General features: G+C 48.0%; 2 protein-coding genes across 13 annotated transcripts in view; both read right to left on the bottom strand.

Annotated features, from left to right (window-relative positions):
- Window positions 1–780: 780 nt before the first annotated feature.
- SMDT1 (single-pass membrane protein with aspartate rich tail 1) lies at window positions 781–4,866 on the bottom strand. 2 transcript variants are annotated; one of them, XM_007053330.4, is made up of 3 exons: window positions 4,528–4,859; window positions 2,377–2,516; window positions 781–1,082 (listed from the first exon to the last, which is right to left on the bottom strand). In XM_007053330.4, exons 1-2 carry the CDS (start codon window positions 4,681–4,683, stop codon window positions 2,379–2,381), a joined length of 294 nt encoding a protein of 97 aa, XP_007053392.3. In that variant the 5' UTR covers window positions 4,684–4,859; the 3' UTR covers window positions 781–1,082; window positions 2,377–2,378. The 2 variants fall into 2 exon arrangements, with proteins under 2 accessions (XP_007053392.3, XP_037738891.1); XM_037882963.2 differs by lacking the exon at window positions 781–1,082 and adding an exon at window positions 3,525–3,582 and having other exon boundaries at window positions 2,382–2,516; window positions 4,528–4,866.
- A 3,670-nt stretch (window positions 4,867–8,536) lies between these two features.
- Window positions 8,537–24,327, bottom strand: part of PHETA2 (PH domain containing endocytic trafficking adaptor 2) — a 32,407-nt gene continuing 16,616 nt past the window's right edge. For 3 of the 11 annotated variants that reach the window (XM_043544355.1, XM_037882911.2, XM_043544362.1), the window contains exons 4-5: window positions 24,164–24,320; window positions 12,511–17,864 (exon numbers count right to left, since the gene is read on the bottom strand). In XM_043544355.1, the coding sequence (XP_043400290.1) occupies window positions 17,060–17,860 (801 nt within the window). In that variant the 5' untranslated portion in view covers window positions 17,861–17,864; window positions 24,164–24,320 and the 3' untranslated portion in view covers window positions 12,511–17,059. Of the gene's footprint in view, window positions 8,596–12,510; window positions 17,914–20,147; window positions 24,130–24,163; window positions 24,321–24,327 lie in introns of those variants that run through there. The other 8 variants (XM_037882904.2, XM_043544354.1, XM_043544359.1 and 5 more) reach the window with 6 other exon arrangements.

Raw genomic sequence — 24,327 nt, 5'->3', positions numbered from 1 at the left:
CTTTCCTGCACCCACATAAATTGTGACACCCAACACATTCTGGGATATTTGAAATATAAATAAGCTATTGTCTTGTTAGCCCAACCTGGCAGAAAATACTCCAACCACACACAAGCAGCGAAGGTAAAACCTTCAGTCTCTACATGAGCCAATTTAACTGAAACAGTAAGTACCTTTAAAAAACAAAAAGTCCAGAAAACTAAATTTATAGCATTATGGTTTGCACATAGTCAGAACATGAAACACATTAGGTTTCTGATAGGACTGTTCAGTGCAGATATGGAGTAATTTCTGGTAAAGTGTCTAGCTGACTATTTCATTGTTTATGAAATGCCACAAAATATACATGGTATAGTTGACATTTGGTATTTAAGAGTTTTATTCTCTGCATTAGCTGACTTATTAATTTTAACTCTGCAATCTTAAAGTTGCATTTTAAGGTGAGGTGAAGTTAATAGTACTTAATGCTCCCATGCAACCTGCTATAGCATTTAGTAACCCTAGGTCCAGTGATTTGCAGTGACTGCCTTTCAAAGCAGGTGAGTCCACCTGCAGTGGCCTTGCATATTCCAACATGAATTATTTTTCTATAGTCAACTGACAGGTTTTAAAGCAATGCAATAGATTTCAGCCTAGTGGGGTCCTTTTATATACTTTCAATAGAGCAAAAGAAGTGACAGAACCTTAGCCAAAAAGAAATAAGAACATAAAGTCTGAAGCATTGATGCTAATTAACAGGAACTTAGCTGACAAGCATGAAAAAAAGATAACAAACCCTTATATGGTTCAGTCTGCCATTCTTTATTCATAATTTAATCATTTATACTGCCCATGCTCATTATTACAGAAACCCAAATGTTCTCAGGAGGTGAAAGGTACAGCAGGCAAGGGTTGCTGGACCTATTGTATATACATCCCTTCCCAACTGCCACACAGACATGAAGAAAACATTCATTGGTACAGAGGGAGGTCCAACTGCGCCTCCTTTCCTCTTTAAAATGAGGGAGGGGCATGAGGAGACAGTGATGTCAGAACCAGTTCTTTGTTTATGGCTTTCTCCTTTCTGTTCTTCCATTACAATGCTGCAAAGAGGTAAAAAAAAAAAAAAAAAAAAGTTAGCCAGCACTATGGAACAGCCCCATGCTATTCTTCAGCTAGACAATACTGGTTCCACTCCATAATTAACAAGAGCAAAGCCCAAAAGCAGAGTCATGTGAAACAAGCTTCCTGTGCTGATAACTATACACAATTTAAGTTGATTGTGTGGCTGAAAACGGAATGCACCAATTTGACAGTAACTGCGAACTTCTCAGAGGAAAACATGGCCAGGGGACCATGGAAAAGAGGGTTAACAAAGGATATGTATTAACTAAACTGATATGGAAAAATTATAGAATGTTTGTGCTGCTGAACCTCTAAAGGAAACACATGCACGCCACATAAAATATATTACCCCATTTCATCTTATGCCACTTGCCTTGTCCTCATTAAGCAATATTCGATGTAGAGTAGATAGAGAGTTGAAATAATACAAGACTGGGAGCAACCAAAGTTTAATCTTCATTATTATAAACCATCATCATTTAAATAAATCTTCAGCCTGCAAGATCTGAGTACTCTTAAGACTGCATACAAAGGATCAATCACAACGTGAGAATGCAAGCTTTAGTATGGAATACAAGTCATCCTATGAATTAACGGGATATTTTAAGTAGGCAGAATGTAATAAAATTGGAATTAGCTTAGGACACCTAAACTACCCCTACTATACTTGCAATGTGCTATGGCAATGGTCCCCAAACTGTGGGGCATGCCCCCCTAGGGGGGCATGGAGGAACATGGGGGGGGGGGGATGCAGCAGGAACATGGGGAGGGAACACTACCCAGCTGCAGCTCTGGCCCTGCTCCCAACCAGAGGAGCGCGGACACATTCCATTAGAGGTAAGGGGGGGCATGAGAGGAAAAGTTTGGGCACCACTGTGCTATGGTAATACAAATAATAATATGAACAATCAAATTCTGTAGTCACTACACATAGCCAGTTTGTTTTATATCTGACCCAAATGACAAGACTTTGGGCACATTATCAGTTTAGTACTAGCTCAAAAGCAAGTGTCACCTATAGCATTTATGTATTCTTTAGACTAGGTCTCATTCAAATACTGATAAGGTCTGATCCGGAGCCAGCATATATATAAGAACACAGACAGAGGTAGTACAGCTGCAGGTTTTTATGGGATCAAGCACCCGTACTGAATGTGCAGCAGTTTTCCAAAGCAGTAGCAGTCTGCATCACCCAGTTACATAATCCCCTCCCTCTCCCATGCCAAACAGGTAATACAAGTAATTGAACTGTTAGTGGCACTGATGTCATACCTTTAATCATCATCATCATCATCCTCTGGGACAAAGATATCATGTTCCTCGAGCAAGGCTGCAAAATTCTTACTGATTTGAGTCCCAACGTAGAGGAAAGGGATCACAACGGTAAATACTCGTAGGAGGCCAAAGGGCATCTATACATGTTCAGTCAAAACAAATTAATCTCTATCAGCAAGTTCCATTTTGGATCAACTGATGTGCATTAATCTAATAGACAGAGCAAGGAGGGAACTTTAAACTTCTGAGACCACACCTAGAATACTGTGTTCTGTTTTGAGCATTCAGAAAGATATTAATTACCTAGAGGGAATTCAGAGAAAAGAAACAAAACTGATTAAAGATTAGAATGAAAAAAAAAATTAAGTGTGTAAGGAACCAGAAGAATTCTTCTGGGTGATAAGGAGTAACAGGACTAAAACATCTACATTTCCTCTACAATGTAATTATCTTCTATATTAAGATACCCAGCTAGAGCAATTCTGTTCCCAAACACTGACAGCACAGTCTTGTAGCATATGTGACATCATTCTGTATTTTACCCATATTCCCAAATTGTGCTATTGGACTTCGCAAAGTTGTAGTACCCTTTGGAAACATGTATATAACATGCCTCCAACCCCATTTCCACTGGAAGACTAAACCATATTGTAACAAGGTCCTCCAACAAGACATATTTTATTGAACAGAAGGGACTTTACTAGGCAGAACAGTCTCCCTAAGGAAATGGTGGTATAAACCCAATCAATAGTCATTTAAAAGTTAGGCAGAACATTGAATACTATTAAACAGAATTGTGAAATCCTCTATGTTCATCAACTGAGCTCTTTGTTACAAAGCAATTTTATTAATTATTCTATAGCACCATTCATCCTGCAGCATCCTAAAGTGTTTTATGGATTAAATACACAGGGAACACTCGGCCACCACCGTAATACACCTGGAAAAAGGCAGTTCTGTTTGTATCAAGGAAGGAAAGTGAAGAAGAACTTCCGCACTATAAACTCTACGGGAAGTTTTAGGAAGGCTGATTAACTACTTGACCCAGAATTTGACTAGTGGGTTTAAGAATCTTACTCTTGCAAAAAGTGTCATGGGATTTCTTAATAACCAGGAATGACCAGGGTTTTTATTTTCTGGCCTACCTGAAAAACTGCACCTCAGGTAATACCATGTCCCCAGTACCATGCTGGACAGCTGGTTCTGTAATAACTCAGAGGAAAGATGGCCACCTCAGTGATCGCCAATACCATTTCCAGTATTACCACAGTATGACTTGTCCCACGCAAGTACTGATCCCAGGCCCCACCCATCCTGTTCAGCTTACGAGACCTGACAAGACCACAGCCTGAGCCCACAGGACTTAACTCGAATCTGTTATAACGGGATTGTCACGGGGCAGTCGGACACTCTGGTTTCTCCCGTCCCACGCAGCCCTCTTGAAAAGGTCGCTGTGTGGCACACACTGGACTCAACAACCCAGCCTGTTCACTAACCCTCAGCCCCGCCCCACACCCGGCTGCCGCAGAGCTTCCGTCGTGCCGCATCTTCCAGGCTCCTCTGTGCCTCAGCAAAGTGTTCCGCCCAGGAGGCCTGACGCCCAGAGCACTGTGACCCCACACGGGGCACCGGTCGCCGGCCCGCGGGAAGGGACTTCGACCCCCAGCGTCCTGCTGCCGAACCAGCGCCCTCGCTTCCGGGCCGGGTGCCGTGGCGGTTCCCTTCCCTCCTCCCCGTCCCACCACAGCGGCAGCTGCCTGGGGAGCCGGCGGCGGGGGGGGGGGGTGTCCGGCTGCCCTGCGGCCGAGCCCTCACCCGGGACACCCCCAGGCGTGGGGGGGGGGGGGGAATTCCCATCCTGCCAGCGGGCAGCGCCGGGCCTGTGGTTCGCCCGCCCGCCAGCCAGCCAGCCAGGTGACATGGCGCCCCCCTCGCAGCGGTGCCGCCACCTGGGGGCGCTTCCGCATTCCAAGAGCCCCCGCAGAGCCATTCCCACTGGGCCGGACCCTCACTTTTAATCCCGCCCCTCAATGAAATGGTTTGTACTCTGATTGGCCAACGCTCTGTCACTAACCCCAGCCGGCCGCTGACCGCGATCTGCGATTGGTTGCTCCCCCAGCCGGACTACGCCCCTCACCCCTCACTCACTTTGGCCGGCTTGGGTAAAATGGCTCCGCTGCGAGTGATGGTCTCGCTCCGCGCAGGCACGACGGTCACCGCAGATCCGTTCCGCGGCCCGCCGGGCCCCGCCCGCCCCCGGGAACCGGCCGCTGCCGCCAACAAGCGTCCCGCCAGAGCCGCCATCTTCCTGCCGTCGGCCGCCCTGCCCCGGCCCGCGCTGCTATAGCGACGCGCCCGAGTTGTCCCCGGGGCGCCGCCGCCTCCTCAAATCTCGCGATGACCGGGGAGGGGTGGGGGCTTTGGGGTAAAGCGGCTGGCTCCAGTGCGCATGCGGAGGAGAGCGAGGGCAGAGCAGGGGCTGACAGTTTGTGCTACGTTAGCCCAGCTCTGGGCGTGGCGGGGCTCAGGGTGCCCAGGCCTGTGAGTCACCTTCTCTTCCCCCCGCCCCTGCGGGTGTCCGCTCTCTGCCCTCCCCAGCCCGTTAGTCACGCGCTGTCCCCGGGCTATGCCAGGCGTGACTGCGCCCTGCCGCGTGACAGGCGGTGCTCCCCTCCCCAGTCCCTTTCGCACAGCCCTGCAGGGTCCTGCTGAGGGCGGCCAGATGTCCCGTTTTTATAGGGACAGTACCCTGTGTTGGGACTTTTGCTTATCTAGGTGCCTTTTTTCCCCCCAACCCCTCTCCCCTTTTTTCACAGTTGCTGTCTGGTCACCGGACCTGCTCCTTGACCACTGAACATGCTCAGAAATACCAACTCTGCTGTGCCCAGGGGAACCGTGGACACATCAGCCTGTGTGATTTAACTCCAGGGCAGCACCTTGCGGAATATCACATTACTCAGATGTAAGGAGAGTAAAAACAGGAATAAGATTATCAAACATTCAAAAGTCAAGTGATAGTTACATATAAACTATATAGCAGAACAGATGTAACATGCTTTCTAGAGACTAAACTTAACTGACAGGTTACTTAAGGGTATGTCTATGCTACGAAATTAGGTCGAATTTATAGAAGTCGGTTTTGTAGAAAGCGTTTTTATACAGATGATTGTGTGTGTCCCCACACAAATGCTCTAAGTGCATGTAGTTGGCGGAGTGTGTCCACAGTACCGAGGCCACCGTCAACTTCCGGAGTGTTGCACTGTGGGTGGCTATCCCACAGTTCCCGCAGTCTCCGCCGCCCATTTGAATTCTGGGTAGAAATCCCTGCGCCTGATGGGGCTAAAACACTGTCGCGGGTGGTTCTGGGTACATACTGTCAGGCCCCCGTTCCCTCCCTCCCTCCGTGAAAGCAAGGGCAGACAATCGTTTTGTGCCTTTTTTCTTGAGTTACCTGTGCAGACGCCATACCATGGCAAGCATGGAGCCCGCTCAGCTAACCGTCACCGTATGTCTCCTGGGTGCTGGCAGACGTGGTACTGCATTGCTACACAGCAGCAGTTTATTGCCTTTTGGCAGCAGACAGTGCAGTATGACTGTTAGCCGTCATCAACGTAGTCCTGGGTGCTCTTTTAACCAGGCACCTGGGCAAACATGGGAGTGACTCAACCAGGTCATTTCCCTTGTTTCGTCTCGTGGCGACTGAGTCCTACCAGCAGTGCGCTGTCTTTTAACCTCCAGCTAGCAGAAGATAATGGCTAGTCGTCATACTGCACCGTCTTCTACCAAGCACCCAGGAGGAGATGATGGCTAGTGGTTGTACTGACCAGTCTGCTGCCAGCAAGATGTATAAAGGTAGATGAAGTGGCTCAAAACAAGAAATAGACCAGATTTGTTTTGTATTCATTTTCTCCTCCCTCCCTCTGTGAAATCAACGGCCTGCTAAACCCAGTTTTGAGTTCTATCCTTGAGGGGCCATTCAGTTTCTCTCAAAGCCACCCCCTTTGTTGATTTTAATTCCCTGTAAGCCAACCCTGTAAGCTATGTTGTCAGTCGCCCCTCCCTCCGTCAGGGCAACGGCAGACAATCGTTCTGCACCTTTTTTCTGTGCAGACGCCATACCATGGCAAGCATGGAGCCCGCTCAGATCACTTTGGCAATTAGGAGCACATTAAACACCACGCGCATTATCCAGCAGTATATGCAGCACCAGAACCTGGCAAAGCGATACCGGTCGAGTAGGCGACGTCAGCGCGGTGACGTGAGTGATGAGGACATGGACACCTACTTCTCTCAAAGCATGGGCCCTGGCAATGTGGGCATCATGGTGCTAATGGAGCAGGTTCATGCGGTGGAACGCCGATTCTGGGCTCGGGAAACAAGCACAGACTGGTGGGACCGCATAGTGTTGCAGGTCTGGGACAATTCACAGTGGTTGCGAAACTTTTGCATGTGTAAGGGCACTTTCATGGAACTTTGTGACTTGCTTTCCCCTGCCCTGAGAGGCAAGAATACCAAGATGAGAGCAGCCCTCACAGTTGAGAAGCGAGTGGCGATAGCCCTGTGGAAGCTTGCAACGCCAGACAGCTACCGGTCAGTCGGGAATCAATTTGGAGTGGGCAAATCTACTGTGGGGGCTGCTGTGATGCAAGTAGCCAATGCAATCAAAGATCTGCTGCTATCAAGGGTAGTGACCCTGTGAAATATGCAGGTCATAGTGGATGGCTTTGCTGCAATGGGATTCCCTAACTGTGGTGGGGCCATAGACGGAACCCATATACCTATCTTGGCACCGGAGCACCAAGCCGGCGAGTACATAAACTATAAGGGGTACTTTTCAATAGTGCTGCAAGCACTGGTGTATCACAAGGGACGTTTCACCAACATCAACGTGGGATGGCCGGGAAAGGTACATAACGCTCGCATCTTCAGGAACTCTGGTCTGTTTCAAAAGCTGCAGGAAGGGACTTTATTCCCAGACCAGAAAATAACCGTTGGGGATGTTGAAATGCCTATAGTTATCTTTGGGGATCCAGCCTACCCCTTAATGCCCTGGCTCATGAAGCCATACACAGGCAGCCTGGACAGTAGTCAGGAGCTGTTCAACTACAGGCTGAGCAAGTGCAGAATGGTGGTAGAATGTGCATTTGGACATTTAAAAGCGCGCTGGCGCAGTTTACTGACTCGGTTAGACCTCAGTGAAACCAATATTCCCACTGTTATTACTGCTTGCTGTGCGCTCCACAATATCTGTGAGAGTAAGGGGGAGACGTTTATGGCGGGGTGGGAAGTTGAAGCAAATCTCCTGGCTGCTTGTTTCGCACAGCCAGACACCAGGGCGGTTAGAAGAGCACAGGAGGGCGCGGTGCGCATCAGAGAAGCTTTGAAAACCAGATTCCTGACTGGCCAGGCTACGGTGTGAAAGTTCTGTTTGTTTCTCCTTGATGAAACCCCCCACCCCTTGGTTCACTCTACTTCCCTGTAAGCTAACCACCCTCCCCTCCTCCCTTCGATCACCGCTTGCAGAGGCAATAAAGTCATTGTTGCTTCACATTCATGCATTCTTTATTCATTCATCACACAAATAGGGGGATAACTACCAAGGTAGCCCAGGAGGGGTGGTGGAGGAGAGAAGCACCAGGAGGGGTGGTGGAGGAGGGAAGGACAAGGCCACACAGCACTTTAAAAGTTTAAAACTTTAAAACTTATTGAATGCCAGCCTTCTGTTGCTTGGGCAATCCTCCGGGGTGGAGTGGCCGGGTGGCCAGAGGCCCCCCCACCACGTTCTTAGGCGTCTGGGTGAGGAGGCTATCGAACTTGGGGAGGAGGGCTGTTGGTTACACAGGGGCTGTAGCGGCGGTCTGTGCTCCTGCTGCCTTTCCTGCAGCTCAACCATACGCTGGAGCATATTGGTTTGATCCTCCAGCAGCCTCAGCATTGAATCCTGCCTTCTCTCATCACACTGCCGCCACCTTTCAGCTTCAGCCCTGTCTTCAGCCCGCCACTTACTCTCTTCAGCCCGCCACCTCTCCTCCCGGTCATTTTGTGCTTTCCTGCACTCTGACATTGTCTGCCTCCACGCATTTGTCTGTGCTCTGTCAGTGTGGGAGGACAGCATGAGCTCAGAGAACATTTCATCACGAGTGCGTTTTTTTCGCCTTCTAATCTTCTCTAGCCTCTGGGAAGGAAAAGATCCTGTGATCCTTGAAACACATGCAGCTGGTGGAGAAAAAAAAAAAAGAGACAGTGGTATTTAAAAAGACACATTTTCTAGAACAATGGCTACACTCTTTCACGGTAAACCTTGCTGTTAACATTACATACACAGCACATGTGCTTTCGTTCCAAGGTTGCATTTTGCCTCCCCCCACCATGTGGCTAGCCCCTCACCTCTCCCCGTGGCTAACAGCGGGGAACATTTCTGTTCAGCCGTAGGCAAACAGCCCAGCAGGGACGGGCACCTCTGAATGTCCCCTTAAGAAAAGCACCCTATTTCAACCAGGTGACCATGAATGATATCACTCTCCTGAGGATAACACAGAGAGATAAAGAACGGCTGTTGTTTGAACGCCAGCAAACATATACTGCAATGCTTTGTTCTACAATGATTCCCGAGTACGTGCTACTGGCCTGGAGTGGTAAAGTATCCTACCATGATGGACACAATAAGGCTGCCCTCCCCAGAAACCTTTTGCAAAGGCTTTGGGAGTACATCCAGGAGAGCCGCAAATGCCAGGGCAAATTAATCCTTTCACATGCTTGCTTTTAAACCATGTATAGTATTTTAAAAGGTACACTCACCAGAGGTCCCTTCTCCACCTGGCAGGTCTGGGAGGCAGCTTTGGGTGGGTTCGGGGGGTACTGGCTCTAGGTCCAGGGTGAGAAACAGTTCCTGGCTGTCGGGAAAACCGGTTTCTCCGCTTGCTTTCTGTGAGCTATCTACAACTTCATCATCATCATCTTCCTCGTCCCAAAAACCTGCTTCTGTGTTGCCTCCATCTCCATTGAAGGAGTCAAACAACACAGCTGGGGTAGTGGTGGCTGAACCCCCTAAAATGGCATGCAGCTCATCATAGGAGCGGCATGTTTGGGGCTCTGACCCGGAGCGGCCGTTTGCCTCTCTGGTTTTCTGATAGGCTTGCCTCAGCTCCTTAAGTTTCATGCGGCATTGCTTCAGGTCCCTCTTATGGCCTCTGTCCTTCATGCCCTGGGAGATTTTGACAAATGTTTTGGCATTTCGAAAACTGGAACGGAGTTCTGATAGCACAGATTCCTCTCCCCATACAGCGATCAGATCCCGTACCTCCCGTTCGGTCCATGCTGGAACTCTTTTGCGATTCTGGGACTCCATCATGGTCACCTCTGCTGATGAGCTCTGCATGGTCACCTCTGGTGATGAGCTCTGGCCAGCATGGCAAGCTGCAGGTGACCATGCAAAGTGGAAATTGAAATTCAAAAGTTTGCGGGCCTTTTCCTGTCTACCTGGCCAGTGCATCTGAGTTGAGAGTGCTGTCCAGAGCGGTCACAATAGAGCACTCTGGGATAGCTCCCGGAGGCCAATACCATCTAATTGCATCCACAGTACCCCAAATTCGACCTGGCAAGGCCGATTTAAGCGCTAATCCACTTGTCAGGGTGGAGTAAGGAAATCGATTTTAAGAGCCCTTTAAGTTGATAAAAAGGGCTTCATCGTGTGGACGGGTGCAGGTTTACATCAATTTAACGCTGCTAAATTCGACCTAAACTCCTAGTGTAGACCAGGCTCAAGAAGTTTCTCTCACCCCTCAAAGTCTTTTGCAGCATTTGAGCCAAGGTTGGCTGAGGTCCCATTTTTATGAATGTTAAATGCACTGTCTATTTATCTCCTAGGTGCAGGATAAAGGGTGTGTCGTCTTTGCCTTCTACTTATATCCCCAAAGTGCACACTCTACTCAGATGGGATAACCACTCATGGCTTAATTTTCCTGGTTACTGCTGCTGACTTCACATTTATCTGTTGATTTCATATGTGAATGGAACAGGAGTACTTGTGGCACCTTAGAGACTAACAAATTTTTGTGGATACAGACTAACACGGCTGCTATTCTGAAATATATGTAAATGGGCATCCATTGTGTTTGCTTACAATGCTTAACTAACATCCAGACTGAGAGACAGGTGAATAATCATCTCTCATCTGACAGAAAGCCTGTTTCTCCACCTCTGCTGTGATATAGAATCTACAAACATATTTTGAATACCTGAACATATATTTGCAATGCTAGTAATGACCAGTGTGATCCCAGCTTTAATTTAAAACCTTCACACAACATTCTTTGGTGAACCAGAATGCACATACCAGTGTCTGGATATTCCTGTAACCAAGTTGGCATTAAGGGGTTCTTGAGTCACAGCGGGCTCTGCAAGGACCCCACCCTCCCAGTAGAATCACTGTCACCTCCCCTTAGCCACACTCCTGAAGAGGCAGCCTCTGACACAGTAGAATGGACTTTCAGTGTTTCTCAAATGTGGCCACCAGGGGCTTTTCTTGCGGCTACAGCCTCTTGGGTGGCTTGGGGTGGGGGGAAGCAGTGGCCCCTCTCTAGGGACACACAAGCTGGTGAGTTTCCCACCTTCCCAGGGTTGCGGTGGGGTTGGGCTTCAGCCCTGGGGTTGCAGATAGCAGGCTCCAGCCAGAGGGCTTTGGGCTTCATTCCTTGAGCTCACCACCCCTCCCATCACCTCTGGCCCCTGCTGCCTCCCCTAGTGCCCCATTGCCCCTGGCTCCCACTGCCTCCTTACCCACCTCCCCATCCAGGGCTCAATTTGTCCCCGGGACTGCCAGGGCTGAGTAAATCTGCTGTGAAAAGTGATATTTGTGTGTTTGCTAATATCACCTTTTCACAGCAGACTTAGTAGCTAGCAAGTCTAAAAAAAAAAAAAAAAAGGAACCAAAAAAACAAAAGAAACAATAAGAAAAAAGACAAGAACACGCAAAGCACCTTATTTGTATTTCTATTCCGTTTAGGTCCAGTAAAGAATAAAGACAACTGTATATTATATTTATTATTGAGTCTACAAAAAAAATCCTACATAAATAAATTACAATGATTTGGACATGTATACGTGCATATTCATTTGTGTTTCCTAAAGTATTTTAGGAAACACTGTCAGGGCGGCCACCAGCAAGAGTTAGTGGCCGCACTCTGAGGCGATCAAAAATTTTGTTGTGAGAACCCTTTAATGAACAGAAAAAGTCTAACCAGACAGACTGTTCCTCATTGGCTGTGGCACTCTCGTCAGATTACATAGGCTAAATGGGGTCAGAGTTTGGATGGAAGAACTTTAAATGAAAACCTGTGTACAGCAGGAAGAGCTGAAGCACCACAGGACACACTTTTCCGAGTCAGTATTGTGTTAGTGCTCCAATACCGTGCTGCCGTCTTTGAGATAAAACCAAGGCCCTTATTGCTTGGCTGTTATATCGAGAAAGCATTTTTGTTAGCGTAGAGAGTATTGAGGATCTGTCTAGGACATTAGGGCTAACAAGAATAATTGGTTTCAGAGTAGCTGCCGTGTTAGTCTGTATCCGCAAAAAGATAAAGGAGTACTTATAACACCTTAAAGACTAACAAATTTATTTGAGGATAAGCTTTCGTGAGCTACAGCTCACTTCATCGGATGCAATTCTAATAATTGCATTCTTTTGACCTAAAATTCCCATGTAGTTTCTTTTATGTCAGATTTTTTATTGATGTCTTGATCTGTTTGGATCTGTACACTGCAGTGTAGTGTTAAATAGCTGCTACATTCCACATCAGTGGCAGATGAAGTAATGCTGGCATATAGTATACGGAGCCCACGCTTCCAAGACACTGGAGTGTCCTCAGTAGGGCTCTGTAATTCCATCCCTCAGCTCATTTAAGTTATTTCCCCCCACAGCCTGGTTACTATACAAAGCAAAACACAGCTTTACACAACTCAAGTCAAAAGGTGCACCAATGTTTGGAATGGAGCATGTAATTAAGAAAAGGAAAACAGAAGCTGAATATCTGCAAAAAAGTTATGAGTGGCTAGAGCTGTTAGGCTGTGGTAGCCCTGATGTTGGGGGTCATTTAAAACTGTCTCTCTGATTCAATCGATCTCAATACACAGTCCGAATTCAAAACCTGTTTATTTAGTATTACTAGCTTAAAATACAAAATACAAATGTTAACAATTAAATGCACAATAATATACTGTTTTTATATAAAATAAAGGCCATGCAAAACTGCCTTCTTTAAAAAAATACAATATCTACTTAAAGTACTTAAACACTTCACGGTAACTAGGGAGAAACATACTGCAAGTTGTTTTTAGTGTTCTTTGTTAAATTGTACAGACTTTACCAGTGAATTTGGTGCTGGCGAAAGATGCTAGATTAGCAGAACTGGAGACTCATCTCCACTTAATCCACAGACCAAATACACCATAGGTGCAAGCTTCCGACCATCACCTCCTGTTACTCGTCTGGAGATGCCACCTGTATGGGTGAGCAGGCAGGTCAATCTCCATGGCTATTTGAACCTTTGGCCTCTCTACTAAAACATCACAAAAAACACTTCAATTGGCTGGGAACAAGTATGCCACTGGGAAATAGTCTGCAACCCTAAATTCACATGGGTCCACCAGATGACGTATTTTGGTTACTATCAGCCCTGTCTCAATTTGAACCAAGTGGTAAACATCATAGTGGTTGGATTTTTTTAACAACAAAGTGTAGGTAAATAAAGCTATAAAGCAAACGGGTCTGGAGATGAAAACCCTTCCTCAGAAGAGTACAATGACTTCAATTATTACTTTGGCAGGATCAGACCCAATCTTTGGCAGAGCTCGTGAAAAACATACCAGAACCACCAGCCTCCCTCTATTACTGAAATTTTATCAAGCATTTTCCTCCCATATATGACAGAAAGAGCTTTTCATATTGTACCAAAGATTTATTTGAAAAGACAGCATCTTGAATAACTTCAGAGGGACAGCTATCAAACTTTAAAATATTCAGTCCTCTTTTGCTAGAAATTCTGTTCTGTTCAGAGATTTTCACTGTTTAAGAATAATGAAAGGGGCGGGGGGGGGGTGTAAAAGAATAAGCAACCCCAACCTAAATGATTGGGAGAAAAAAGTTTGGCTAAAAGCTATGTCTCAAATTTTTGCAGGGGAGACTGTGCTGGCAGGCAATGACATGTCTCCCTTGCCCTGTAATGATCTGTGCCTGAAGATGCAAAGGCAGAATGGTCCATTAACCAACTCAACTGCAATATCAGGGAACAGAAGTCCTCACCTTCTGCCTAGGGAGCAGTTCAAGGGCACAGCCAGCAGGACTGATAAGCAGGTTTGATATTCTATCCAATAGAAGGCAGTGGTGCACACACACACTAGTTAACTGATCCCCCGCCTAAAGGAGCACTTGCCTTTGCTCAGCCAGCAAAGAAAACTAACTACACATGAGCAGATCTTTGCACAGACCCAAATATGATTTTTTTTTAAAGACACCAGGTGCCAATACCTAATATGAAACTGAGGTGGGAAAGGGATGATGAAAACCCTAAATCAGTGCATCTAAAGTCATGCTGCACCCCATAACCAAATGAAGTCTCAAAAACATTTGTAGGGGAAGCACAAATATCACTCAATGTTTTAGTTTCTGATCATTAATAAACAAAATTATCCCAAACACAGACACTGGTATCCTGCCCCTGGTTCACAGGACTTAGGGATATAAAGACCAAAAAAATCATTAGAAAAACACTGGATGCTTGAAGAGAACACTGTGGGTCACACTTCAAAAATAACTATTTAGCACACACACTAGCTATGAAGCCAGATAGCGTGAAAACTATGTAATGGGATAGGCAAAATAAAAATATTAAAATAAAGCTTTTAGGAGTATTAGTAACACTACTTAGTCTTATTAAAATGAGAAGAATCTTAAAAATAAAACTGACTTAAATCAATTATACTATTCCAATTTCAGCTCCAACAGCAAAACAGGCTGGATTACTTATTTTCTCTTTCAGTCATTTTCACTTCATGGTTCTCAGGCACCAGCAAATTGCTGGTGTCTTTGGGTTTCCAACAGTGACAGGGAAGGTTTAAGCTTCCAAATACAGCTGGTTTTTATAGACTTTAAAAAGTCTCAAAAATATTTCTCTCCACATTAACTTTTATAAACACTTTCTGCATCCCCAACCAAAAAACCCCAGGACAAAACAGAACTTGGAGCCTGCACTAGTTGGCAGTGTCCCCTTTAACTCATGAATGTAGTAGATATGATACAGGTAAAGGGGTGGGGATTTCAGCCAAAGAACACTATAAAGAAACCGAAATGCAGCAGTGAATAAGAGATACACAGATTATGTTGTTCACAGATCAAAGTCGCGCCATTTGAGATTTACAACAGGGCGCTAGGCACCCAAAGCATTGGAAGTTGGAGGCGTGACTCCCTTTGTGCTTTTGGAAGCTTCTCCTGCACATTGTGAAGAACAAGACTGAATGCTTCAACCAGCCAAGAAGTGCCCCAGTAGCCTATTAGTGCACAAGCCAGAGACGCTCATTGCTCTCACGGTATGGTTCATTAATGGTACATGTAATTAAAAACATTGTTAAAAACATTCTTTGGCTGGTAGCAGGGGTCTGCACAACGTGTTCTGCTCTGAAACAAAGTTCCTACTAAGAGGATAAAAGGAAAGAGTAGGAAAATTATAAATACTCTCTCTACATAATATTTTCCACCAGCTTTTTACACAGTCCCTGGACTATTTGTCCATGTATCTTTATCCCCGCCGAAGCCCAACTACCTTTTTAACAGCAATTTGTGGCCTAGCAGCCTCTCTCTCAACTCATTTTCATTTATAGACGCTATGGACTTGATTCACAACAGCGTCAGTGACACACTGGTGAGTCTCTCTTAACCCCAAATGCCTCTCTTCATGCCCTTCCCCCTCTGCCCCATCCCTACAGAGTGCACGATTATCTTTGTCCCTCCTCCACTGATTTTCTCCTCCCCTTCTGCGTTGTATGTGTGTGTTCCAGTGATGAGGCCCCACTTTTGGGAGTAGGGGCTCAGCTACAGTATCATCAGAAAGACCCAGCCAAAATTTGGGTCTGGACAATTAGTGTCCTCAGCCATACCCTAAGAACCGTGACCATGTACCACATACAACACTTTGCACAATCAACACGCTGTACTGAGGTTAACAACAGAAGCCTTTGGGAGGTAAAGAAGTATTATTATCCCCATTTTACAGAAGGAGAGTCTGAGGTTAATTGACTTGGCCAGGGCGCCACAGCACATCAGTGCTAGAGCAAGATTAGAATTTGGGAGTTCTGTTCTCCTGACCTTTGGTTCAGTCCAGAATTTGCTGCCTCTCTGGGAGTCTTGCTTCCAAGCTCACATTCAGAGAGGGGAAAATATGAGTTTGTGGCGGTCTCTGCAAGTCTGTCTGATAGGTTTAGCAGGGTTTGGGTTGGGTTGGGTTTTTTTGTGAAAGGTGGTGCGCACCCAAGTATCACCATGCCCCTACCTCACACTGCCTCCTTTTACCCACCATAAATACTACAGCACCTAAAATACACTTATAGATATGCTAATTCTATAATATGCAACGAGATGGGCAGTGACAGATCCCTGCACTCCTCACCTCTGTCAAGAATTTACTGCGGGAGGAACGGTTGGTACCACAGACTTGTGTAAATAATTATTGGTTATTGAGTCACACCTGCCCTCATGCTTGATACAACCATATGATCCAGAATCCTTTGGTGGCCTTTTATGTTTCTTCTCTTTAGCCAACCCATACTATAATTCATTACTGGATATATTGTATAAGAATCTGATCCTAGTTTTGAAGGCTGGGAGTCCTATATCCATAAATCTGAGCCCATTCAAATCAGATAGACTGAGACTAGGGTAAAGCACCATCAGGGATTGATTAAGGTGAAATATGGCCCATGGACCAGCCCAAACAATGCAGCCCCAAATCTGCTTGAGTCCAGGCCAGTGAGAGGTGTGAGAGCTACACACCTTCAGGTGCTCTTCAGAGCAAAGGGCCCAGTTCAGCCACTCTGTTCAATCCAGTCTTAATTCACCATTGATTACTCTGGGGCTCAGAAGGAATGTGAGCGTGACATAAGAAGCCATTTTCTAAGAGTTAACAGGCAATAGATGCTCCTTACCTCTAACCTAAGCAAACATTCAGTTGCTGACGATAAATCAGAACAGATTACTCAAAGAAGGCATAACAATAAAACACACCACTCCATCCAGTCCAGATTGGTAGGGAATAAAAACAGCCACCTGAACGGAAGCAGAGTGATGCCCATTTTGTGTATGCAAGTCTGGTCACACACACCCCACTCCACAATCTCCATCCCAGATTCAAAATCTACAGTTCCTGACACTTTACAGCCCTGCTGCAATATTCCACAGGGGAACATACACTGTCTGAGGGCTCAAAGGTGAAAACGAGGTCTTGGGAAGATTGGTGTCTCTCCTAGATCCCAACCTCACTCACCCACCCAACATGCAATGATTCCAGAAAGGAAGGAGAGAAAACATTGTCACTTATCTGGCTATTCTCCTGGATGGGAGAGAGGTCACCAAGTACAGCAACAATAATGTCGAAATGGGCTTGGTGTCACTCCATGCCTTGCCTTCCCCAGTTCACAGTTCCCCACTCCTCTGGCTCTCCAGCCACTCCCTCCTTATCTCCGCAATCTCCTGACCGTACCAGTTGTGTAGCTTGGAGAAACAGGCTGTCTCCGGAGACATGGGGCTTTCCTGCCCAGTCAAAGAGAGGCCGGTGATGAGTGCTCCGCATCCACTGCCAGCTGCCAAGCGCCGGCGAGGAGGCAGAGGCGGGGGTTTGGAACACCCCCCATCGTGGTCAGCACAGGAGGCCCCTGCAGGGATGTAACCACTGCCCCATGTGGAGTAACCGTTCTCCAAGATGGGAGGCTGCTCCTGGACGAGCGCCATCGCAGGATTGGACAAATGCCTTTTTCTGCCAGATGATGACTTTCTTGGAGATTTGTGGCAGGCAGCCAAGCTCTTACGGGCATCCTCCAGTTGCTTTTCCAGCTCTCTCACCACCAAACGCATGTAATCAAAGCTGGCTCGTGAAAGCGCCTTCACCCATCCCTCCATGGCGGCCTGGCAGTCGGCCACCAGCACGTAGGCCTTGGCACCAGCATCATCGAAGCGGATGGCAAAGGCAAACTCCTCGGCAGCCTCGCACAGTTCCACGGTGCAGCCCTCCAGCACAACAAGCCCCAGGGGGTCCCGGCTCTCACGATCTTCAAAATAGAACAGCAGGTTGCCCTTGAGGATGAACCAGCGACGGTGGTAGGAAGTGGCGTGGTGGTGGTGGTGGTGCCGCTCGACACGCTTGTGGAGGAAGCCAGCATGATCTGCCGGAGAGTCACATGTGGCATAATGCGCCACGCTTCGCTCGTTCAGCTTCATTGTCCTGGCAGGACAAAAACAGAGGAAGGGAGTCAGTTCAGTGCAAGGAACAACTGTTTCGAATTATACCCGATAGGTCACGCGCACTTCGAGTCTAGGCTGAGGCACACGAACAAAGTCCACAACTGCAGAGTTCCCAAAGATATTAAGTTTATTACACTCGAGCGTGGTGCCCCACTGCTAGTCAGAAGGGGACCCCGAATGCAGGTTATACAAAGATTATATACCTTTTAACAAAGCATGTTGCCCTTGTGCAGCGGTAACCTTAGTCAATAAACAAACCCTTTCCTTATCTACCACCTATCCCAGCTAAGTACATTCCCCTTGCTAAACTATTACTGCCCTAAAGCAATGCATCATTAACTTTTCTTACCAGGATGGGAGGCCCACATCAAAAGGCCAGGGGGCAGGGAGTTAGGAACAGACAAAGAACAGAAACCGGGATTTAAGACAGGCTGGAGACAAGGGAGGGTTTTCACAGGAATGCAGTATCTAAGGAACACTCCTCCTGGTACATGATGTGCTTGCTTTTAGACAATGGTGGGCCCCAGACCAAAATGGAGTCACATATGCTAACTTTTCCTTAACAGTCCCCCCTTTTCTTTTGTACATCAGTAAGCTATATCGGGGCTGAGTAACCGCGATGCAGGGTTAGCAGTTGCCGACAGCACATACTACAACACTGTAGGCATACAAAAAATAACACAAAAGCAATAACAGCCAAAAGGATTAAAAACAAAATAAGCCGTCCCCAAGTCCGCACATCCGGTAGCCATGAGGTGAGCCAGTTCCAGACCTTCTGGAATCTAGCGCTGGTATTGTCGAGGCTGACATGGTGGAATAGGACAGCCTGCTGCATGAGGATGTGGATGTCAGTTTCCACCCTGTGCTGCTGATTTACATATACACAACAGCGTGAGTTAACCAGCGCACAAACCCCGCCCTGGTTTGCAAGGAGATAGTCCAGGGCTAGGCGGTTTTGCAATGTAGTTTGGGATAGCTGAGTTACTTCAATTTGAAGGGCAGATAAGGCGTCTGCAGTAGCATTTGCCATGAATTCCAAAGCAGCTGAAATGTTAACTATAGCTTTTTCTAGCTCGCTTACTCCTAACCATGGCAGAAACCAATGCACAAAGGAGTGAAAGCCTGTGGGCCGTTGTGAAAGAGGGTTTAAAGGAATACTTCGTCGGTTTCTTTATACTAGATTGCGGATCTCTCCCTGGGTTAGGGTCTGGTGTACTGTCACGGTGGGTACTATAGCCCCTAAGGTACATGTACCACACCATCCTGCCGGGAGAACCTTATAGGCTGTGTGATTGCATAACCAATACCAGCCAGACCCCTCAGGGACTGACCATGGGGCACCGGAGTAGGTGGAGGGGCCTGCCGCACCAGAGCTGATCTGGGTGGTGTCCTTGCATCCCACAAAATTCCCCACAAAAACTGTATTTTCTATGCCCTTACGTCGTGACTCACATAAAGCATAATTACGCTGGGCCACCATATCAATAGACCATATTTGGATCGTAACATTCCAGTTAAATGTAGAGTTTGCCCATAGCTTAGCTTGGAGTGTTCGATTAAGAGGGATAGGTACCCCTACCAACGGGACCCCCTGACCCAGATATGTGGGGGTATGAATACAAATCCAACACTGCGTTCGATTCACACCCTGTTTTATAGCGTGGGTTAAATTCAAGAAGCTATTGCCCTCCCATCCTTGTACTGGACTTGGGAATAGGGAGAGGACTGGGGGTAGTAAGGGGTGTGGAGTTGTCGCGCAATCTCCAGGCACCAGTACAGCTCCTCTAAAATCTTTGCAGTGAAGTGTGATCCTCGATCTTAGTCAATGACTTCAGGGACTCCAAATCTGGGCACAATGTCTTTCAATAGAAATTCTACCACAGATCTGGCATCTGCTTTTCTGGTTGGTCCTGCTTCAGGCCATCCGGAAAGTTGATCCACTATTACAAGGAGGTTGCGAAACCCTGAGCTTTTAGGCATTTCTGCATAGTCCATCTGTAATCGCTGAAACGGAAAGTTAGCCCAAGGTCTCCCCCCCCCGCTTAGTGTTGGCATCAAGCCAAGACAGAGCAGAGAAGGCCAGGCAAGTAGAGCAGGAGCCAAGAGTTCGCTTCACTGTTGGATAAATATGAGGCGCTGCCCAACATTTGAGAATAGCAGCTGCAGTGGCCTGAATGCCGGCATGACCCAAAGAATGAAAATAGTGGGTGGCTGAGAGCAGATAGCGACGGGGGAGAACAGGTTTATTCCTGATTCGCCAAACCTTATCAACACCTTCAGAGCCTTCCCAACATTTCCAGTCCTGGAGCTCACCAGGTGGCACATCAGCATACAAGTGCATCCAGTCCGTCAACGGGAAGGATGTATCCAGAAGAAGAGTTGCAGACACCGGGAGGGGCTGAAGGGCAGCAGTCTTTGCGGCCGCATCAGCCAAGGCATTACCTTCAGAGACAGGATTCTCAGACTGCTGGTGAGCATAACAGTGGACAATAGCCAGTTCGAGAGGATCTTGAATGGCGTCCAAAAGTGCAGAGATTAAAGGGCCATTTGCAATCTTAGTGCCTGAGGAGGTTAGAAACCCTCGCTGTTTCCAGAGCTGGCCCGTAGCATGGCAAACCCCAAAGGCATATCTAGAGTCTGTATAAATGGTAACAGATTTCCCAACAGACAGCAAGCAAGCCCTAGTAAGAGCGTGCAATTCCGCGCCCTGAGCACTAAAGGAAGGTGGAAGGGGGGCTGCTTCTACAACGGTTGTCTGAGTAGTGACGGAATAGCCGGATACCCGCTGGCCCTCCAAATAGAAGGAGGAGCCATCGGTAAAAAGGGACAGGTCCGGGTTTTTCAGAGGGAGGTCACGTAAATCCGGGCAAGGCTTACCGCTCGCAGTGACGACGTCCATACATACATGGTGAGGTGTGCCACCCTCCGAAAGGGGTGTCAGTGTAGCGGAGTTGAGGACGTTGCAGCGGTGAAGGGTGATGTTGTCAACGGCCAGCAGAATCAGCTCGTATTTGTGTGCCTGCTGCGGAGACGGCGCTTGCGTTGTATGCTGTTTTAAAAGAACCTCAACCTCGTGGGGGACCCAGACAGTCAAAGGGTGCCCCAGAACAATAGGGCATGACCGTTCCACCATAAGGGCTGGAGTGGCAATGGACCACACACAGGAGACCGATCCCCGAATGACAGGGTCTAATTGTACAGAATAGTAAGCTATGGGGCGTGGGTGATCCCCTAGGTACTGCAATAGGACACCACTGGCCATTCCCCGCTGCTCGTGGCTGAAGAGGAAAAATGGTTTACCGTAATCCGGGAGTCCCAAGGCGGGCACAGAGATCAGAGCCTTCTTGGTGGATTCAAAAGCGGCTTCCATTTCCGGGGTCCAGGAGACAGGATCAGGGGTCGATGTTGTGGTGGCTTGGACTAACGGTTTCACCAATTCCCCGAAGGCCACTATCCAGGGTCGGCAGAACCCCGCAGCCCCCAGGAAAGCCCGCAACTGCTTTTTCGTAGTCGGGCACAGGCAATCCTGGATTGCCTGCACCCTATCAGGGGAGAGTAAACGCTCTCCAGGCCGAATCACAAAACCTAAATAAATTACCTGATCTTTGCACAGCTGCAATTTGGATGGAGATGCACGATGACCCTTATTGGCTAGGGCAGTAAGCAAAACAACAGAGTCAATTAAACATGCATTATAATCAGAGGCAGCAACTAACAAATCATCCACATTGAACTAGGACAGACGAACTAGGCAAGACAAAATCTTTTAAATCCTCGGTGAGAATCCGGGAAAAAATAGTGGGGGAGCCTGAGAACCCTTGGGGAAGACGTGTCCACGTTAGCTGCTGGCCCTTCCAGGTGAACGCGAACAAATATTGAGAATCGGGGTGCAAAGGGATACTGAAAAATGCCGCACACAAATCTACGACAGTAAAACAAGTGGCCGACTGAGGAATCAGTGTTAGAATGGTGCTCGGATCAGGGACAACTGGATGGGGGGCTATAACATAACCATTTATAGCCCGTAGATCCTGAACAAACCGATAGACTGGACGCCCGTCCAGGCCCGGTTTAGTCTTCCTTACAGGAAGAATGGGAGTATTACAGGGCGAACTGCAGGGAACTAGAACCCCCTGAGTCAAATAGCTGTCAATAAGAAGTGAAATGCCCTCTTCCGCCTCCCTCGGCAAGGGGTATTGTTTTACGGAGGGAGGCGGTCTGTCCCTTGTTTCCAGACTAACTGGAACGGCTGATTTAAGAAGGCCTACATCGGTAGAATTCGTGCTCCACAAACTGTGTGGAACACTGGACAATTCAGAGGGGACGTCAGGAACAGGGGTAGCCAATGACATAAGAGAAGCAACAGCCGAGTCCGGGACGGACATGCGGAGCCCCTCGGGGGCCCAATATATGTGTGCCCCCAGTTTGCTCAGCACATCCCGCCCGAGAAGGTTCGCGGGGCCCTCTGGCATTACAACAAATCTATGTGACAACTTTAAAGAACCAAGCTCAACAGGGACAGGGTAGGATAGGGGAGCCGGGCACGGATTGCCCTCTATACCCTGCATCCAAACTTTGGTATCGGAAAGAGAGCCAGGAACAAAAGTTAAAGTGGAGAGGGTGGCACCGGTATCTACTAAAAAAGGCACAAGCTGTTCCCCAACTTTTAGATAAATTTGCGACTGTAACCCCAAATCCCATTCCAACTCTCCCAAGGTTCCCAAAATCTCCGCCTCTAGTCCCTGGGGATTAGCGAAGTCCTGGGGAGCGTTAGGGGAAGAACAGGTCTCCGGCTGATCCTGCCAAGGAGCCCCTCATGGAAGCAGGGGGCATTCCCTCTTCCAGGGCCCCGGTTGCTTACAATAATTACAGTTCCCGTTCCTTGTCCCGCCCCAGCCTCCTCCTCGTCCTGTACTGCGTCCCCTTCCCCTTGTATTCCCATGTCCCTGCCAGTGCTGATTCCCCAAGGGAACCTGCAATGCAGCTGCCAACATACTTACTTCCTCCTTCTTTTGCTTACGTTTTTCCTTAGCTTTTTCCTCGTCCCTACCATTAAACACAAAAGTGGCCAGGCGAACTACTTCGCTTAGGGGTTTTCCTGGCCAGTCGGGAACATGTTTAGTGAAATACTTCGTTATGTCCAGCACCGCTTGATCGACAAAGTAAGAGACCATCATCGTGCGGCTAACCTCGGCTTCTGGCTCCACCCCTCCCCCGTACATCCTAACTTGCTTAAACAAGCGGGCCAAAAAGGCAGATGGATGCTCGTTTAAGTCTTGCTGGCACTCTCTAATTTTGGACCAATTCACAGTCTTACTACCTGCCCTGCGGATGCTTTCCACAAGCCCCTCCTGAGCTGCTGAGAGGGTGGCCTTACCCCCCTCCACGCTGACATCCCACCCAGGATCTGTGTCTGGCCAGCCAGGCCCTCCCCCGGGCCCCCCGGCCGAACGGCGGTTGGCGTCTAAGATGGAATATCTTTCGTCCAGGGTAAATAGAGTCTGCAAAATAGCCTCAACGTCCGCCCAGTTAGTGTTAAAGGCCGTAAAGACGGATCGGATAGTCTGCAGAACCCGTTCCAGATTGTCGCACAACCTCAGCATCTGCGACTGCCAGGTGATTAGATCCCTAGGGCCGAAAGGGTGATGAACCGTGACCATTGCCACTTACTCCCCGCCGTCCGGCCCATGTGTTATAATGAGCGGCTGTATCAGGGGCGCCTGAAGTGCCACAGAAGGCAGGGTTAAAGAGGGATACAGAGGGGCAGCGGGGAGAGGAGCGGGGCCAGGGTGAGGAGTAGAAGGGAGAGACGGAGGCAGGAAGGCAGCATAGGGTGGAGCGGAACCCGCAAGCGGCATACAAACCTTAGATCTGGTACCAGAGCCCAAAGTCGAGGGGCACCCCTTACCTCGGGCATATGCCCAATTATCCCATACATACCAATAATCCATTTGAGCTGGATATTTGTCCTCCAGCTTTTGTCTAAGGCAGGTTAATTCATCCTGTCCAAAAGTTCTGTCGGGTGGCCATCCAAAGGGCGTCTGAATAGTCAGCGCTGGCCACTCGACTTTACACAAAATTACAGCTCTCCTTTTACCTAACCCATGGGTGCCAGAAATATTTTTCCATTTCTCGAGAATCTCAGCCAAAGGGGTTCCCCTGCTCACACTTTGCCCAGAGCCCATCCTAGGGCTACCAAAAGAACGCCTAATGTGCCACCTTATCGCCTAAGCGACGGCCCACACTCCCGCTCCTCGGAGTTCTCAAAAGTAAACTCACCCTGTGCCGGCTGGAGCTGTCCGAGAGGAGGAGTGCGGTCTCGCTCGTTGGGGCGAGCCTAGAGTCCCTTCGTGGTCGCCAAGAACTGTTGCGAATTATACCTGATAGGTCACGTGCAGTTCGAGTCTAGGCTGAGGCACACGAACAAAGTCCACAACTGTAGA

The sequence above is a fragment of the Chelonia mydas genome, chromosome 1 (genome assembly GCF_015237465.2).
Source record: "Chelonia mydas isolate rCheMyd1 chromosome 1, rCheMyd1.pri.v2, whole genome shotgun sequence".
NCBI lineage: Eukaryota > Metazoa > Chordata > Testudines > Cheloniidae > Chelonia > Chelonia mydas.
This window is presented reverse-complemented; position numbering and strand designations above follow the sequence as displayed.

Bases quoted from the DNA above. Each gene is read 5' to 3' on its own strand.
- SMDT1 (XM_007053330.4), bottom strand. From the start codon at position 4,683: ATGGCGGCTCTGGCGGGACGCTTGTTGGCGGCAGCGGCCGGTTCCCGG. The intron at 2,517-4,527 runs GTGAGTGAGGGG...GAACATGTATAG, and splicing joins TTTTACCCAAGCCGGCCAAA to ATGCCCTTTGGCCTCCTACG.